The sequence below is a fragment of the Eschrichtius robustus genome, unplaced genomic scaffold (genome assembly GCF_028021215.1).
Source record: "Eschrichtius robustus isolate mEscRob2 unplaced genomic scaffold, mEscRob2.pri scaffold_281, whole genome shotgun sequence".
Lineage (NCBI taxonomy): Eukaryota > Metazoa > Chordata > Mammalia > Artiodactyla > Eschrichtiidae > Eschrichtius > Eschrichtius robustus.
The window spans coordinates 357124-373520 of NW_027175262.1; the positions used below are offsets into that span (position 1 = coordinate 357124).

Genomic DNA, 16397 nt, shown 5'->3' on the forward strand with positions numbered 1-16397 from the left:
CCTGTCTCTACTCTCCCCCACGAGGCCTTCTTCCAGCAATGCTGCTAGAATTAACCTCTAAGACAGAAGGCATTACTCATTTGGCAACCTTGCCTGGCTCCCTGACCTGTGCTCAGGCCACACTGCTGTTTGGGCAGAGCACAGTGTGATCTTCCTGCTTTTGTACAGGCCTCTTCTGGGGTTGCCCCAAGGCCCGGCCCCTGACCCCAGTGCCCCCTCCTTCCTGGCGTCTTGTCTTCCCCACTGGGCCCCTGGGCTGGAGCAGATTTCACTGACAGACCCCTCAGGAGACCTGGTGGCCTCACTCTTCAAGAACAAGACACGCGTGGTCATCTCGGAAAAGTGCTGGATTGTAAGAAAAACACAATTCTATTTCTACTTAACGTGCCTTTACTTGGTATCTTGCACATATGTTCACACACAAACGTTCTTGCCTGGAACTCTTTATTCCAGAATAATGTTTCCGTGAAGCTCTGTGGTGCATGATAGAAATCTAGACTTACGGTTCAGGAGAGACATTTTCCTTCACGTATTTATGGTTGAAACCAGTGGGAAGGATCGAGACTCAACTGTCACAACCAGAGAACTTGGGCACTGAGCCAGGACCGAGAATGCAAGAGGCTACCAGCCCTGCACTCAGTGGGGACAAAAACAGCAGATCATACCTTGGAAGTGTGTTTCTGGCATTAGCATATAAAGTTCCAGCAGGTTCTTTCCCCTGTGAAATGTGGTGCTTGCCCAGCACCAGCTCTGGGCCTGCACGCCAGCTGTGGATGTGCTGCGTCTGCCTGCGCCCACACTCAGCCCCCGCCCTCCCAAACCCATGTACATTTTGCCTTCAGTTAAGCCCTGCCCTCAGGCACACATAAAAGAAACCACTTCATTTGCGGAAACCAAGGCTGAGTTCCCAGAGTTTGTAGGACAAGACCCTCGCAGCCCTAAAGAGAAGAAAATGGACCAAAGGCAAATCACGAATAGAACTCTGGGAGTAAAGAGAAAAGGGTCTCCAAGTTGGAGGGAGGGATGTGGCTTCTCCAGGTCCTGGCCCCAAGGACTTCTCTGGAAGCAGCACCAGTTCTGAAGGGCAGCAGAAGAGCAGCCGTTCTCAGTCAGGGTCCGAGTCAGGGTCCGAGGAGAGCTGTGCCTCCATGGTCTCGCACATGGCGTCCTGCAGGGATGTGAGCTGACCCCGGGGACTCATCCCCATGGGCTGGATGACTCTGTGCCTGCGGGGAAAAGACGTGCTAGGGACGGGGAGGGGCCTGGCGGGTGGGGCAGGGGTCCTGCTCACCCCTGGCTGCGACCTTCTGTTCCACCAAGCTGCTCCTGTTTACTGGGGAAGCCTGGGTGGGAACTGTTTCAGTCAGGCCTAAATCCTAACCGCTACCGAAGCTCTGAGACCTTAGGCAGTGTCTTAATTTCTCTGGACCTCAGTTTTCATCAACTGTAAAAATAGACGTAATACTGATCTCAGTCCTAACCCCTGGCTAGAGACTTTCCTCCAAGACAGGTGATTTCAAACATGAGTAACGCAGCCCTGCCAGAACCTAAACCCCACTCTGGTCCCACTTCCTGCGGCTCGCAAGACAGGACGTGGGCCCTCCTCCTTCGTCCCGGCGCTGGGCCCCCGCTGCCAGGCCACGTACCTGGAGAGCCTGTCAAACATGGTCACCAGCTTCATGGCCTCGTGTTCCTTCTGTTCCTCCGTCATGCCCTCCGTGGGGTCGGGTGGCTTCTCCTCTACCCTCCCCGTCACGGGGTTTATGCTGTTTCACAAGAGAGGCCGCAAGGGAACGCATTAGAGACTTTCCAGGACAAAAGAGCGCTGTGTGGGGTGAGAGAAGTTCCTTATCTTCCTGCTTGGGCTTGCAATGGCAGGAAACCCATTTTCCTGGGTGCGGGGAAGGCGAGGCACCTGCAGAAGAGCCCTCCCTCCTGGAGCAGCAGGTAACCAGCTCCTGCCATCTGGACCACCTGGTCCCCCGCGCCGCTCGGCCCCCTTCAGCCCGTGTTCGCAACAAAACACCCTGATGTCAGAATACGTGTCACTTGGGAACAGCAGCCTGATTCTGTAAGGTCTCACCTGCTGGTCACCTGTCCTGCCCACCCTACGGGCCCAGATGGCTGTGGGAATAGGAACGGGGGCCGAGTGAGGGCAGCCCGAGGATGCGGGGGGCACACACCTGGACTTGGCTTCCTTGTACTCGTCTGTGTCCGTGTCCTCGTCCTCCGAGTACTGGCCCTCAGGCCGGCCCCCTGCCATGAGGCCCCTAGCCGCCAGGAGGCCGGCAGCATTCCCGTAGCCTGTGTACTTGATGAATCGGGGCACTGAAGGGCAGGACAGAGGTCAGCGTGCAAACGTGGCTGGGGGGGGCTGGGGAGGGGCGGGCGAGGGGCCGCCCCCCGACTCACCGCTCTCAGAACACAAGACAAACAGGAACTCGGCGGCCACCCTCTTCACGTCGGTGTCCAGGTGCGTCATGAGGCGAACCAGCTTGTTCCGCAACAGCTCCCCCACCTCGGGCCGGGTCCTCACGTCCCGCAGCGGGGGCAGCACCTGGGGAGGTAGTCGTCCCTGAGCCCGGGCCTGGAACCACCAGGCTCTCTGACCAGGGCCTGGCCGCGGCCCCTCCGCCCCGTACCTGGGCCTTCAGGAACTTCCTGGCGGGGCGGTGCACGCGGGCACACTCCGTCAGCACGCTCAGCGCGGGGGCCACGCTCTCCTTCAGCCTGTGCGTCTGCAGAGGAGCCTCCGTCACTGGGCTGTGCCCATCTGACTCGAGGCCAGGGGAGCTAGGCACGTGCGCCACACGGTCCTGGCAGGAGGCGTTCGGGGCGAGGCCCGGCCACAGGGGCCCCAGCTGAGGGGCTAAGGGAGGGCAGTGTGTGTGTGAGCTTCGAAAAGCACAGGCGTGGACCCCAACTCGGGGCCATTCGCATGCCCTGCAACTTGAGGCCAATCACTCAACTGCTTTGAGCCTAACTTCCCTCCCTTTACACCAGAATGGTGGGGAAAACAAGAGTGTTTCAAGCTGTTAGCAGACCAGCAGCACACAAGCCAGCTCCCAGCGCACGCAGGCAGCGTGGATTCCCCGGGGCTCTACCGAATCCTAGTCTGCCACACTCTTTAGCCCACATGGTATGTCTGCAAACTCCAGAGGGACGGGTTAGAGCGCTGGCTGCTCAGTGCCCTGTGGTGCAGCCGCAGGAATCAGGCAGCCTCTGGCTGGAAGGTCCCGCGGGTCCCCTTAGGGACGCCAAGGCACAGCGGATGTGCGTGACCAAGGGCTGCTCGCGCTCAGGGGCACTTCGAGTCTAGGGTCACAAGCAGGGACTACGGGTGGGCGGGCTTCTCAGGACCACTCGAAGACCCACAAAGAGATCTGAAAAATGAGTACTTGGCTAGACTCTAGAAACTCGTTTCCACGTACTTCTCAGGGAGGAGGCTCCGGCCTCCCGCGTGGCCGCACCACGGAGGACCTGGAGCGTCCCCCGCCTCACACTGGGGAGCTGCTCTCCACTTCCCAGCGTGGACTACGAAAACCAGCGACCACAGCTGCTCGGGAAGGCCTGGACCACAGCCACAGCAGGTCCCCCTGCCCACCTGGTGCAGACGCTTCTCCAGGAAGCTCAGCAGAACGCCAATCACATCCATGTTCACTCCCAGGAACTCCAAAGAGCCTTCGTGGGGTTCCAGGGTGAGAAGAACGTCCAGACATTTGAGGGGCAAGTTCCCCAGGAGGTTCACTGTGTGCCTGGAGACAGATGAAAGGGGCACTTGGTAAATCCAATCCCCTAGCACAGGTACAACCCTTGCCACCGCCTGCTGGCGCCAGGATGATATGAACCAGCGTCAGGGGCCTCAGCAACAGCACCAGGTACCAGAGCTGAGGGGGGCACTCCCTGCAAACGCCCAACCTACCACACATCTGGGTCGAAGCAACGTAGTCAAAAATCAGAACCTGCCTACGCACAGGTCAGCAAGAATGGAAGTGAATAAGCACGCTGCCTTACAGATGCCATGCCGTCCGTGACGCTACCCAAAGCCCACTGGCACGTTCCTGTCCCCGGACTCACAGCTCTTCTCCTAGCCGTGTACCATAAGTGCCGGAGCTTCCCGGAAACACACTGGCGTCTGTCTCACCCAGATGAAAGAAGACTCTCTAGAGCTAGGAACCACCAGGTAGACCTGCGAGCAGAACGCCCCCCACACCACAGGCACCACCCTCACCCGTGGAACTCCTCTGTGCGGTCTCCAGCAGCAGCAACCATCACGCAGTGCCGCAGAAGGGTCCCCAGGTGCCGGTAAAGGGCAGTGTCTTCCTGACCAAAGAGAAAGGGATTCCTGTGAGAGCGAGCCCCACTCGCCCCCACCGCTGCCAGCTGAGATTCTCCCGTCTGGCCCACTGCAAGACCACGTGCACTAACTACACACCTCCTCTCCTGCACCCCTGGGTGCCTGTCCTCTCCCACGCGACCTTACGAGCACTCTCCTGACTAAGAACGTTGACGGATCCCCTGGAGCTGCTCTGCGCTTTAGGCCGATGCTCTCAGACGCATGGTGATGAATCTCTCACAGCCTCCCCGCACCAAACAGCCCTCCTGCCAAGCTGCAAGAGCCAGTTATGCTCTCCAACTCCCTGAGAAAACTTCCTTGAGGGCCCTGTCCCGGATGGGCATCTCCCTGCCTTCTCTCGACAGGCTAAGAGATCCTCCTGGTCTGATGTGGAGAAATTTGAAGGGACCTGGCAAAGCAGCACGTCCAAGAAACCTCCAAGCTGTTCTACCCCGCCCACAGGCTGCATCAGTCCTCACCTCATCCACTTCCCTCTTGATGGAGTCGAAGGTGATGTTGAAGAGCACTTTGAGGATCTCCATGGCGCGCTCAGTCTCCTGGGGAGGCAGGAGCTCAGGGGGCCTCTCTCCAGGGGTCATTCCCAGTGTCAGCTCCAGCGCTTCGGTCAGCAGGTGCACTCCCTGCAGCTCCTGAAACAGCTGCTGGCGCACGTCGGCGCGAAGTGCCGTTAGCAAGAAGAGGAGGCGCAAGTCGAAGAACTGGACGTCGTGCGGGAAGCTGCGCTGGCGGTACAGTCGCACTCGCTCTGCGAGCCTCACCACGAGCCCCGCCTCTGCCGCCAGCACCTGTGCCACGGGGCTGCTTAACACGAGGTTGCACAGGCATTTAAGGGACTCAAGCACAACATCCATGTCCAGGGGTTCGGGGACCGAGCCCGGGGAGGCGGAGATGCCAGCGTAGCAGGCCAGTGCCTGCAGGCTCCGGCGGCTGGTGAACGAGTCCAGGCAGCTGCGGTCCCTAGACAGGATGCGGACGCTCTGCAGCCAGATGGTGCGGCGGGAAGGTGGCAGGCCCGGCTCCAGGGCCGAAACCAGCAGCTCCGCCAGTCTCTGCGGGCAGGGAGAAGAGCGGTTCCACCAGGCTCCTCTACCTGGGCCACCCGTCCCTGCGCCTCTACCCTTCGGTGAGCACCCACCTTCCTGTCCTCCTGTTGGGCATCATCAAACGTGAAGCTCTGGCAGTTCTGCAAAGAGACCCAGAGGCTCGGAAGGCGCAGGCCCACCGCGGCAGAACCCGGGCTCCGTGGATAGGGACCTGAGGCCGCAGGCACCGCTCGGAACAGATGGCGCCCCAGCCCCACACACCAGCCCCCCAGCAGCTCCTCAGAGACTCGGCGCTCCTCCCCGCCGCGCTCCCTTCCACCCTCAGCCCCTCGCCACGCTCGCCACTCACGCCCCCGCCGCCGGCCACGCGTGCGGACCCCACCCGGCCCCACCTCCTCCCTGCACGTCCCGCGTCCACAACTCCCGCTCACCTCCTGGTTGTATGCGCGCAGAGCCTCCATAACTACGTCCTCCTCCCCCGTCTCCACGGCATCCGCAACCGCCCGGGGCTCCATGGCGGCCCCGGGAATGCGGGAGGCACCTCGCTTCTCGGTTCCGGGCCCGCGTCTACCCGCCCCGCCCAGGCTCGGCGCACGGGGGTGGCCGCGACCGCGCTTGCGCGGCACCGCGGGGCGGGGCCTGGGAGGCGCGCGGGGGAGGCCGGGACCGGCTGTGAGCGCCGTACTCTGGGCTGCGCGCGCCTTAAAGTGGCGAGCCCTGGAACAGCCCCCTAGGACTCGAAGGCTTTGGCGCCAAGTGAGCTTGGGTTTCAAGATCCGACTCGGTGATCGTCCGACCTCTGGGCCCGAATCGCCCCTGAACCGAGCGGTGAGCTTCGCTTCTCGGGCCGGAATTCCCTGTAGGAGAGGACCTCAGCCCCCCACCACTCCATCACACGAACACCCAACACACCTCTTGATGCACAGAACGAATGAGATGTCCAGGAGAAAGACGAGGTGGAAAGGATTTTGCAACCCCGGGACCACTTGGTTTCTAAACAGGCGTTTGAGTGCCTACTGCATGCGAGGAGCCGGGATGCGGGTGAGCAGGACCCAAAGGTCCCTGCCTTCGTGCAGCTTATGTGCCAGAGGTGAAGACCAAGAAAAACGGGCAAACGAGACGACTTTAGGCGTAGTGCTGTGATCGAATAAGAAAAGGGGCTTGATGGACTGCAGGGAGACCTGAAGAAGTGCCATTTTTGCTGAGACCGGTTGGTAAGAAGTGAACCAGGAAAGGATCTGAAAGAAGGTCATGGAAGGCAGAAGGAGTGGCCAGTGCAAAGGTGGGAATGGCCGTGGTGGGAGATGGAAACGTCATTGTTGTGGCCGAGAGAAGGGGAGAGTGGGGAGGGGAGGTCAGGATGAAGGCAAAGCCTGGTCATGTGCGGTGACTTCCTTGCTGTTTAAGCAGGCACACCTGCTGGTCTGGCCTGGACTCAGTTTACTACTTGAAAAGCAGAGATGATAAAAGTTCCCATTTCAGTGGATCGTCAGGAGGACTAAATGACACACAGCAAATGCTCCATTACGTTGGGTGCTAACTTACAGTCCATCCACTGGGCAAGAAGGCTTTGTTGAGCATCTACTTTGTGTCAGGCCCCTCGTCAGTGCCCGGGTGCAAAGTCAAGAAGCACTGGCTCCTACCGTCCCCACTCCCCTTACGCTCCCACTCCTCTTCCTGGTTTCTTGTTCTCTTCGGAGTGCTTCACCCCTGCGACTTCTGCACTGCTCGCTCGTTCCAGGCACTTTCTAGGCACTGATCTCCACTTTGTCCCGCCGGCAGTAACTGGAGCCGGCCTTCGCACCGAGTCTGCCTCTTAGCCGCACCGCAGCCGGGGCGGGCCGGGGCGGGCCTCAGGACCCGGGCAGGGTCGCGGCGAGGAGCTTCTCTCGCCTGGGAAAGGGCCCGTGAGCTCTTCACAGTTAGGACCGGAAGCCGCCTTATGCGGGAATGGCTGCGGGAGTGTTTGTCGGCACCCTAATTGCCACTAAAGACACTAACCGCCCAGGGGGTCTCAAGAGCAAAGGGCTCGCCCCACCCCCAAGCCAAGCTGTGAAAGAAACGTCAGGTCCTTTCCTTCCCACTGCCGCACGCCCGCGGCCTGGACCTCGGCCGGAAGTCGGAGGGCCTGAGGCAGAAGGGGCGGGACCGGAAGCCACTTCCGGCGAGTGTGCTGACGTGTCAGAGGAGGTTGTGGCCGAGCCGGCGACGGACCGCCGGGTCGGAGCTGGACGGGATGGCGGACTGGGCTCGGGGTGAGCGCGGGAGAGCCGAGGCGGATGGCGGCGGGGCCCGCCGGACCCGACGCCGCTGCCCGCAGGAGCCGCCTTTGCCTGCCCCCGCCCCGCTGGGTGGCCTCGTCGGGGAGACCCTGCGGGCGGGCGGAGACAGGGCGGGGCGGCGGAGGAGTCCCTGGGGCCCTGTGGGCGCTGCTGCCCAGCTGCTCCGTGAAGCTGCGGGGTCCGGAGGCCCGCAGTCCCCACCCCTGCGAGATGGTTCTGTCCGGGACCTCGGCCGGGCCGCCTGGTCGACGGGTCCCGGAGGCTAGCCCCCTCGGAGTGGGGGCTGCGCGTGATGAGAGGGCCCGAGCAGGCCGCGTAGGGACTCGGGCTCGGGGTGCCCTACTTGCCCCCTGGGAGCCCCTCTTCTCATCTGCCAAGTGGAATGCTGATGCTTGTTTCGCTGGGCTGTTGTGACCTTTAAGGAATGAATGGATACAAGGGGTTGGTAGGACACCAACGCCTCTAATTTTGGGGTCTGTACACATTCGTGGTTCTTAGGGCTGTGCTCCTATTAGATAAGTCTCATTGAGGCATCTGGGCCAAGGCAAACGTGCACTCTGAACTTTGGGGGAGGCAGTTGTCACCCACCTGATAGGTTGGTAATTTTAGATCACCAGGCCCAGCCCCTGTCGTGGGCCAGGTCTCAGCAAACACCATGCTCTGGGTGTCATACAAGGCCCTGTGTGGGGTGCAGAAGTGAGCAGACCTAGGCCCTGCTCTTGGGATCAGTCTCAAGCTTTGTTACTAAGGCTTTCCTAAGGCTTTACCAGAGTTCACTGGTTTTCTCTGAGAACAGGTTCTGTGTATGTCGCTGGTGGCATCCATGGAGGGATGGTGCGGGTTCTGTCACGGAATGTCAGAAAGTGCTGGTTGGACTGAGCCCTTTGGAGGTGCCCACGCGTCCCAGCCCGGATGCGCACGCAGGACTTGTGCTCACGCACACTTGTTTCTACAGCCTGTCTTGTGTGCGGAGTCCACGTGCTGGATGCTGGGTTAGGGTGGGACCTGCTCAACAGACTCAGGAGGGCCCAGTACCTCCGGACACCCGACTGGGCCAGATGGGATTGGAGCGTGAGCCCTGAGGCCACAAAGGGCTGAGGTACAGGCGTCCAGGGGATGCTCACCTCTGTCTTTTCTTGCAGCTCAGAGCCCCGGCGCTGTGGAGGAGGTTCTAGACCGGGATAACAAGCGGATGGCTGACAGCTTGGCCTCCAAGGTCACCAGGCTCAAATCGGTCAGTGGTGGTCCTCTCCTTTTGCCTGCACCTAGCGTCCTGGAGGGGGTGTCAGAGGGAGGGTGAAGACCTGGAAGGGTTTCAGGTAGTTCCGTCGTCCTTGTCCCGTCTGTGGCACACTCACCTGTGTGAGGCCCAGGTGGCATTTGGATCTCCTGATCTCTGCTGGTCTTGCTGGGGGTCAGGTGCTGTACACTGTGTTTGCCCTGGCCTGACCCTGCCTCTTCTGTGTTCTGACCAGCTGGCTCTGGACATTGATAGGGACGTGGAAGACCAGAACCAGTACCTGGACGGCATGGTAAGGGTCTGTGGTTTGCGAGTGTCACGGTCGCCTCTGCTTCCCACCACCTGCTGTGCGGGCCCCCACCTGTGTGTGTGTTGTGCAGTCGCCGCCCCTGTGAGATGATGATGGGATTCCTTCCTCAGGACACGGACTTCACGAGTGTGACGGGCCTCCTCACGGGGAGCGTGAAGCGCTTTTCCACAATGGCGCGGTCTGGGCGAGACAACCGGAAGCTTCTGTGTGGTATGGCCATGGGCCTGATTGTGGTCTTCTTCATCCTCTCCTACCTGCTGTCGAGGGCAAGGACGTGAGCCAGTGGGAGCTGGCTTCTGCCGGTGCCTCGGGCAAGCACGGTCCGCCTCTGCCTGGCGTCCTGGGCCAGAGGACTTAACGACAGAATACTCCTTTGAAACGATGATTGTGGCTTAGGAATCTTGTTCCTGTGTGGCTGGGAGCCTCTGACCCAGTGAGCTTGTGTTAGCTGGTCCCGTGTGTGCAAGGGGCCCATCTTCATGGGGTAGCCAAGGCCCACTTCCTCTGCCACCTTGGGTGCTAGAAGCCCCAGCAGAGTCAGTTCCAAGCAGAGCAGCTGGGAATCCTGGACACGGCCACCTGTGAGCAGCAGCTCTTACCCGGCCCTCGAGTTTCTGAACATCTCAAGGCTCTCCTACGCTGTTCTTGTCTGGATAAGGCCACGTCTGGTATTTGAGATGCCTGGAGCTGACACAGGAAGGGGGTGTGGCGGTGAACCTCAGATCATCGCTGTCACCTTCAACCGAGTGTTCTCAACCCAGAGATGGCAGTTGCTCCTGCCCAGAGCTGCTGGGCATCCGCGGACCAGTGAGAGTCAAGGGTCCTGCCGAGAGGCCTCTTCCTGCCTTCCAGTCCCACAGCTGAAGCCCGACCCTCAGGGAAGGGCAGGGGTTGTGGATGGAGGAGGGAACTGCAGCCTTCGCTGAAAGCATGGGGCTCGCATTCTGGTGATCTCCCAGCCATGTATCCAGGTGCAGAAAGTGATATTTTCTCACGATTCAAGATCTATCCAGCACCAGAGATCTATTTGCAGGAGACCAGATCTCTAGAAACAAGTCCATCTGGCATTTCAGAGTCAGGCAGGGTGTGAGGAGGGACTTTTGTGGGTATAGACAGGAGGCTTCCAAGTAAGGACTCTTCATAGGATCTGTAGGTCAGTTTCTGAGGGTCAGCGGGCAGTTTCCACCAAGCCCGGCCCTTCCACTGCGGTGTCTGCCCACCTCTCCCTGGGCCCTCAGCGCCCACTTGGTCAGTCCCCTGCTCACTCGAACCACGAACTGAACCACAGGCCCAGCCAGACCAGTGGCTTCTTACCCCACTGAGACCCCAGTATCCTTGTCATCACAAAAAACACTTGTAAAAAACGAATCATCGGCCGTGTGTCCTTCCCTGCCCTTGTTCCGACCTTCTGGTTTCCTGGTCGGCCCCGCTCACTCCCTGAGGACCATTGGCCCCCTGTCCCCCTCCCCGCACGCTCCTGCCGTGCGTGACCGCACGGCAGCCACAGCCCGGGGCCGATCGGCTCCTGCCGCCCCACGTTGCTGGTCTCGGGCCCTGGGCGCCTCGCCTCTGGTACTGCGGCTCCGGCTCCTCGTCCCCTTGCTCTCCACCCAGCAGGCCCGGCTGCTCCTCGCACGCTTGCCCGGGTGCCGTCTCCCTGCTGCTGTGCCTGTGACCTGAGCGCGCTGTCTCCCCCCGGTGTGTGCTTGTGTCTCCCCCGGTGAGACTGCCTTACTTGTCTCCGAGTCTCGGGCTTGGCTGTTTCCCTCTTCTCCTGGACGTTCCTTCACGGGCCTCTGTGGTCTTGCCTTGACGCCCCCTGTCCTGTGTACTGAGGCTTTGGCTTCTCCTGCTCATCTCACATGGAACCTTGTCACGGGGACTTGTCCTCTGGTCACCGAGCTCAATAGCTGCTGCCTGTGCAGCGTCTCCATCTGGTCGCCGCAGGCCCTGCAGATACACCCAGGCCTGAGCTCCGTGGCCCCCACCTTTTCTGGGCCTGCTAACCTTGCTTCCTGAGAACGTGGCTCGGCCATGGCAACCATCCCCCCCCCCCCCCAGGTGCTTTTATGTGGCGTGCCCCCTCGTCTTGCCGAGGCAGACCAGGAATTCAGAGTTTGCATTCAGGGTGGCACGCTGGTTGCTGTGTTCTCTCCTCAGGTCTCTGTCTGTGCCTCCCCGCTTCTCCACCTCCACGGCTCTTTGCAGCCCTTCCAGCTATGTGGGGGTCTGGGTTTTAGTTTCTTTCTGGTTTACTTTCTTGCTTCTTACTCTCATCGTGTTAGATGAATTCCTGAAGGGAGCATGGCAGCCCTGCTGCCGCCGTGTCAGCAGGGTTTCCTGTGGGGCCTTCACGCTCCTGCTCAGCCCTGTACACTGAGCACCTAATCCTGTGGGTAAGTGGGGTTTGCCGATGCTGATCCCGGAGACCATAAAACAGAAGGACTTGGAGCCTCCCTCTGTGCCAGGTGAGGATGAACTGCCAGGCTCTATCCCATAATTCAAGGACAAGACATTTAGCAATAAAAATTTGGAATAAACAGCTTCGTGATGAAGTAAACACATAGCCTTTGGTGTTTTCATTTCCTTGGGGGCTTCAGATAGTTTTGTCTGGAACTGACTCTGGTTCGTAAACTGGCCGTGGGCACCGATGGTCTCGACTCTGCTTCTTTCCTTCTCCTGGGTCCCTTCTCCCCTCCTCACTCATCCCCTCAGGCGGGCAGACATGAGCTTGCCACTTCCTGCCGCTGGACCTTCCTTTGTGCAAGTTTCTGTGACTCAGATGGGGAAGATGATAGCATTACCTCATCAGGATTAAAGGAATAAACGTGAGGTATTTAGAATAAGTAGCCTGACACGGTCACAGCTGAGTGAGGGTCAGCAGCTGTACTGTGCTTTGTACAGCTGCAGCCCGCAGTCCCACGGGGTGACAGGGCTGCCTGCCCAGGGCTAGGGTGAAGGTTAGACTTCATTCCTCAAGGCTGGCCTTGGACTCCAGGGCACCCTCTGGAAATGCGCCTCTTCATCCCAGCTCAGACACCCCCTTCCCTGCCCAGATCTTATGCTTCCCGTATTACCTTTGATGTTTAACAGATCACCTTCAAATGTAGTCACTTAAAGTTGCAGTAATAGTTTACGCCTCATGGTTACTGATGGAACTTGAGACGGGCACGGCGGAGACAGTTGTCTCTGCTCTAGGATGTTAAGGCCTCCTTTCGGAGACGAGAGGCTGGCGCTGCCACCTGCAGAAGGCTCACACGCGTCTGTAGGTCGTCGCTGGTGTGAGCTGAGGGCCCAGCGGGCTTCACCGTGTCGCCGTGTGCTGAGCTTCCTTACAACATGGTGGCTCGTGTGAAGGCGAGCAAAGAGAGGAGGGACATCCAGGCAGAAGCTGTTTTCTTTGTATGTTGCACGCCCTGGCTTCAGAAGTCACGTAGCATCACTTTATTCAGGACGGCCACAGGCTCTACTCTAGATTCCAGGGCAGGGACACAGACCCCATCTCAGCAGGGGAGAGTCAGTCACACAAGGAGAGGGCCACATGGGAGGGGACGAATGCAGGGGTGACCGTCTTTGGAGGCTGCAACAAAACGCGGAGGGCAGCGCTCAAGGCAGAACCAGAAGGGCAGGCATAGCAGCGTCTGGTGCTCCTGAGCCCTCCTCTCTGCTCAGACCCCAGGCCCTGGAAGCTAAGGTGGGACCCGACATGGGCTGGCATGATCGCCTATGGGGGCCCCTTTCTGGAAAATCTTAATCCTCCCTCAAGGCAAACCATTGCTAACGGAATCCGTGATTTATTGTATATCTGGGCACAGCAGGAAACACGTTTAGCAAATGCGAAAGCATAGAAAAAATAGCTGGTCACAATTGTCCAAGCAAGCATGCTCTGCCCTGCAGGGCCAGGCCGGCTGCAGCCCAGCTGGTAGAGGAGCCGCCCAAAGCCCTCAGCTCAGGGAATCTGTTGTTGGGGGCACGTGATGTGCAGAGGCTTGGCGTGACGGGTGGGGCGGAGCCAGGGCTATTCCACGTCCACCACCAGGGGTGTCATGTAGTCAGAATGTTTGATGCCAAAGGTGACGATGGGGGCGCAGGGCTTGGTCACTGTCACCTGGGAGAGGAGAGGCTGTGAGGAGTCGGCACCCCTGCCCCCACCCCGCAGGCTCTGCCCTCACTGGGGCCGGGGCTGCTGTACCCCCTAAGCCCCGGGCCACGGTGACCAGCAGGAGGTCCACACTGCCAGGCTTGGCCACGGAGCCTGGCATGTGGTGGCACTCAGCAGCACTCGCCGTCACCAGTGTCTGGGGAGCCCGCCGACTGGGCAAGGCTGGTGCGGAATGCACAGTGTTCTGGTGCTGCCTGGCCCCCGCGACCCTTGCAGGCTTACAGGCCCGCCCCTGCCTGACCCCTGCAGCCGTGTCGTGTCACCCCGCCCGTCCCCACCCCACCCCTCCGGGCCGTGCTCTTGCCAGACCTTCTCAGGGCTGTGGGCTCCTGGTCCTGGCTTGAGGGTCTTGTCCCCCGGGGGCTCCACTCGGGCAGCCATGGTGTACTGTGGAGCCTTGAACTTAGTCAGCTGGACATTGGTCTGGCGGTAGGCTGCGGGACCTGGGGTCTGGGAGGTGAAAGAGGCTCAGACAGGCTCGGCCTGCCAGGGCGTGCGACCCCAGAGTGCCGGCAGGGGCCGGCATCAGACAGTGGGTTTCAGGCCCCAAGTCACTGTGTGTCTGTGTGTCAGGGGACTCTTCTGTCTCCAAACGATGGCCACACCATGTGACAGTACCCCAGTGCTGTGGGGCCCTTCTCTATGTGGGATGTCACCTTCCCTTCAGCCTCGCCGTGGCAATGACACCCCAGTCTGTGCCAGCCCCAGACTTGTCCCTTCCATGAGTGTGAGAGAGGACTCTTCCCAGTTGGGGACTCAAGGACCTTGGGCTGGTGAGGTCAGCGGTGCTGTGATGCCACCTTGCCAGTCTCCCCAGGCTCCCCAAGCCCCCGGGTACACAAGCACCTCAGGGCCTTTGCACTGGCTGTTTCTGCAGCCAGAACCCTCCTCCCCAAAATACGTCACAGCTTATTTTTCTCCTCTCCTCAGCTTCCTCCTGCATGCCACCCCATCTCAGACTGCCCCTCGCCCTTCAAGCAGCACCCCACACAGCCGTCCCTGTCCGCCTCTCCTCAGCACCATCAGTCTCCATGCCGAGGCTCGGCCTCTGCGTCCTCGTCCACTGTCTGCCCCTCCTCACCTCTGGGATGTAGGCCAGTGGCGGGGGGGACAGACGTGTGGCAGGCTCCGAGAGGATGAAGGAGCTGAGGGGCTTCGGGAGGATGGGGGTCAGGCTGGTGGGTCCTAGGTTCTGGGGGAAGGGGCCCGATGGGCCATCTCTCTAGGGGCTAAGCAGTGCTCTGCCCCAGCCGGGCGACCCTTGCCTTGTACAGGTCGTCGCTGAAGCTGCCCAGCTTGCTGCGGCCCTTGATGGAGAAGGCGGGCTGGGAGGCCTTGCCGACAGTGTGAGGCCCCATCACCACGGGCAGCATGTAGGCAGCGGGGCCTGTGGGGGGCACACGCACCGAGTCTCAGGCTGGACGGAATCCTGTGCCCAGAGTCTCCACCCCCATCAGGCCAGCCCCCCTCACCCGCCCTGCCCGGGATCCTCGACCCGGTCAGCCACGGGCCATCGGGGCTGCGGCGGACCTGGGGTGCTGTCCACTCGGAAGGTCTTGGTTCGGGCAGAAATGGAGTGGCTGGGCGCCAAGTCGAACACATGCTTGGTAGATTTCTCTGGAAAGTAGTCGCCTGGGGTTGGGGGGAGGAATGGTGTGGGTGCTGGGAGCAGACCATCCAACAGATCCAAACAGATGCCCGGCCCTGCTCAGGCAGTTCTAGGAAGACCCCCGACGTTGCAGGCGTGGGGCCTCTGGGCCCCAGTGAGTGGCGACCGGGATTGCGCAGGGGTGTCCACGATGGAAATGCTGGCTGCAGGTGTGGGGGGAGGCAGGGGCTGCTTTGAGAAGGAGGGCAAGTCTGACTTGGGCCTGGTGCGGTGACTTCGGCCAAGGAAGGCCCAGGTCAGAGTAGGGCACTAGGGTCTCAGAGGCTGCACTGGAGTCACAGCTCCACCTCCAGGCCTGATGGTACCCCTTCATGAGGAGAAAGGTGGGTCAGGAGGGTGAGGACGGCTGTACCCCTCACACCCTGGCCCCGCCAGGCCTGCAGTGGCCACCAGCAGGGTTGGGCGGGGCTGCGGCAGGGCCAGAGTCCCTCACCAGGGCCGGGGGTCAGCGTGGTCTTAGTGCAGTAGCGCCCCAGGATGGAGTAGGCGGGGCCGAGGTCCTTGCCAGTCCTCAGTATCTTGGGGTTCACGCTGTAGCGGGGCCCCGGGGAGCAGTTCTCTGCCAGGAGCATGGGGGCCCCATGGAAGCTGTAGGCCGGTGCACGCAGCTTGTTGGGCGTGTGCTTCACAAAGCCTGTGGGGCAGGGGCTCTGAGCAGCTTGGAGCCAGACCCTGCCCTTCTCCCCCCGACCCCCCATTGACCCCAGAGGGGTTGATGGGCTGGGAGTCAGGGATGAGCCCTGGCCGTCCCCGGGCCCACCCCAGACCTGGCTCCTGCCCCCGCACTGCCCCCTCCCAGGCTCCCAAGCGCTTACCTGTGGTGGGTGGAATCAGGTACTTGGGTCCAGGGCTGCTGTAGAGGGCCATGATGGGTCCCCGGGGGCGATGGGGCCTCCAGGTGCCCACCCATACCTCCTGCGCCATGACTGGCTCTGTCCATGGATGGGAGGGTGACCAGGTGCCAGGAGGCCTGGGCCCTCCACCCCCAGCACTGCCTTTGCCCCCACTGAGGGGCAGAACTGCAGGCCGCAGCCTCCTCAGTGGGGTCTCGAGCTGAGGCCCAGACTTAAGAGCAGCGGGAGATTCTGCCGCACCAACCCGCCGAGCGGAGGAGCATCAGAGCCTGTGGGCAAGCCCGTGAGAGCGTCTCCTTCAGCGCTCATGGACCACCCGCAGCGGCTCTAAGGGGGTCTGCGCAGGTTCTTCCTGCTCAGAGGACCCTGGGCATGACTGGGCGAGGAGCAGCGGGCAAAGGTGGGCAGCTTCTTGGATGAGACTGTGCCGTGGGGTGGGGAGGGGTCCGCTCTGGAGGGGCCCTCACCTCCTTAGTCCAG

At 60.9% G+C, this 16397-nt stretch overlaps 3 protein-coding genes across 6 annotated transcripts; 1 reads left to right on the forward strand and 2 right to left on the reverse strand.

Annotated features, from left to right (window-relative positions):
* Positions 1–367: 367 nt before the first annotated feature.
* Positions 368–6014, reverse strand: RIC8A (RIC8 guanine nucleotide exchange factor A). Of its 2 annotated transcripts, XM_068534320.1 has the most exons (10): positions 5832–6014; positions 5493–5540; positions 4816–5406; positions 4232–4323; positions 3605–3755; positions 2643–2738; positions 2413–2557; positions 2184–2328; positions 1647–1766; positions 368–1226 (listed from the first exon to the last, which is right to left on the reverse strand). In XM_068534320.1, the coding sequence occupies exons 1-10, from the start codon at positions 5913–5915 to the stop codon at positions 1106–1108; spliced, it is 1593 nt and encodes a 530-aa protein (XP_068390421.1). In that variant the 5' UTR covers positions 5916–6014; the 3' UTR covers positions 368–1105. The 2 variants fall into 2 exon arrangements, with proteins under 2 accessions (XP_068390421.1, XP_068390422.1); XM_068534321.1 differs by lacking the exon at positions 2643–2738.
* A 106-nt stretch (positions 6015–6120) lies between these two features.
* Positions 6121–11792, forward strand: BET1L (Bet1 golgi vesicular membrane trafficking protein like). Of its 2 annotated transcripts, none has more exons than XM_068534322.1 (4): positions 6121–6682; positions 8825–8916; positions 9158–9214; positions 9343–11792. In XM_068534322.1, the coding sequence occupies exons 1-4, from the start codon at positions 6652–6654 to the stop codon at positions 9508–9510; spliced, it is 348 nt and encodes a 115-aa protein (XP_068390423.1). In that variant the 5' UTR covers positions 6121–6651; the 3' UTR covers positions 9511–11792. The 2 variants fall into 2 exon arrangements, with proteins under 2 accessions (XP_068390423.1, XP_068390424.1); XM_068534323.1 differs by lacking the exon at positions 6121–6682 and adding an exon at positions 7548–7655.
* Positions 11793–13250: 1458 nt separating this feature from the next.
* Positions 13251–15987, reverse strand: CIMAP1A (ciliary microtubule associated protein 1A). 2 transcript variants are annotated; one of them, XM_068534346.1, is made up of 6 exons: positions 15879–15987; positions 15497–15697; positions 14925–15026; positions 14660–14781; positions 13704–13844; positions 13251–13340 (listed from the first exon to the last, which is right to left on the reverse strand). In XM_068534346.1, exons 1-6 carry the CDS (start codon positions 15985–15987, stop codon positions 13251–13253), a joined length of 765 nt encoding a protein of 254 aa, XP_068390447.1. The 2 variants fall into 2 exon arrangements, with proteins under 2 accessions (XP_068390447.1, XP_068390448.1); XM_068534347.1 differs by lacking the exon at positions 13704–13844.
* Positions 15988–16397: the final 410 nt, after the last annotated feature.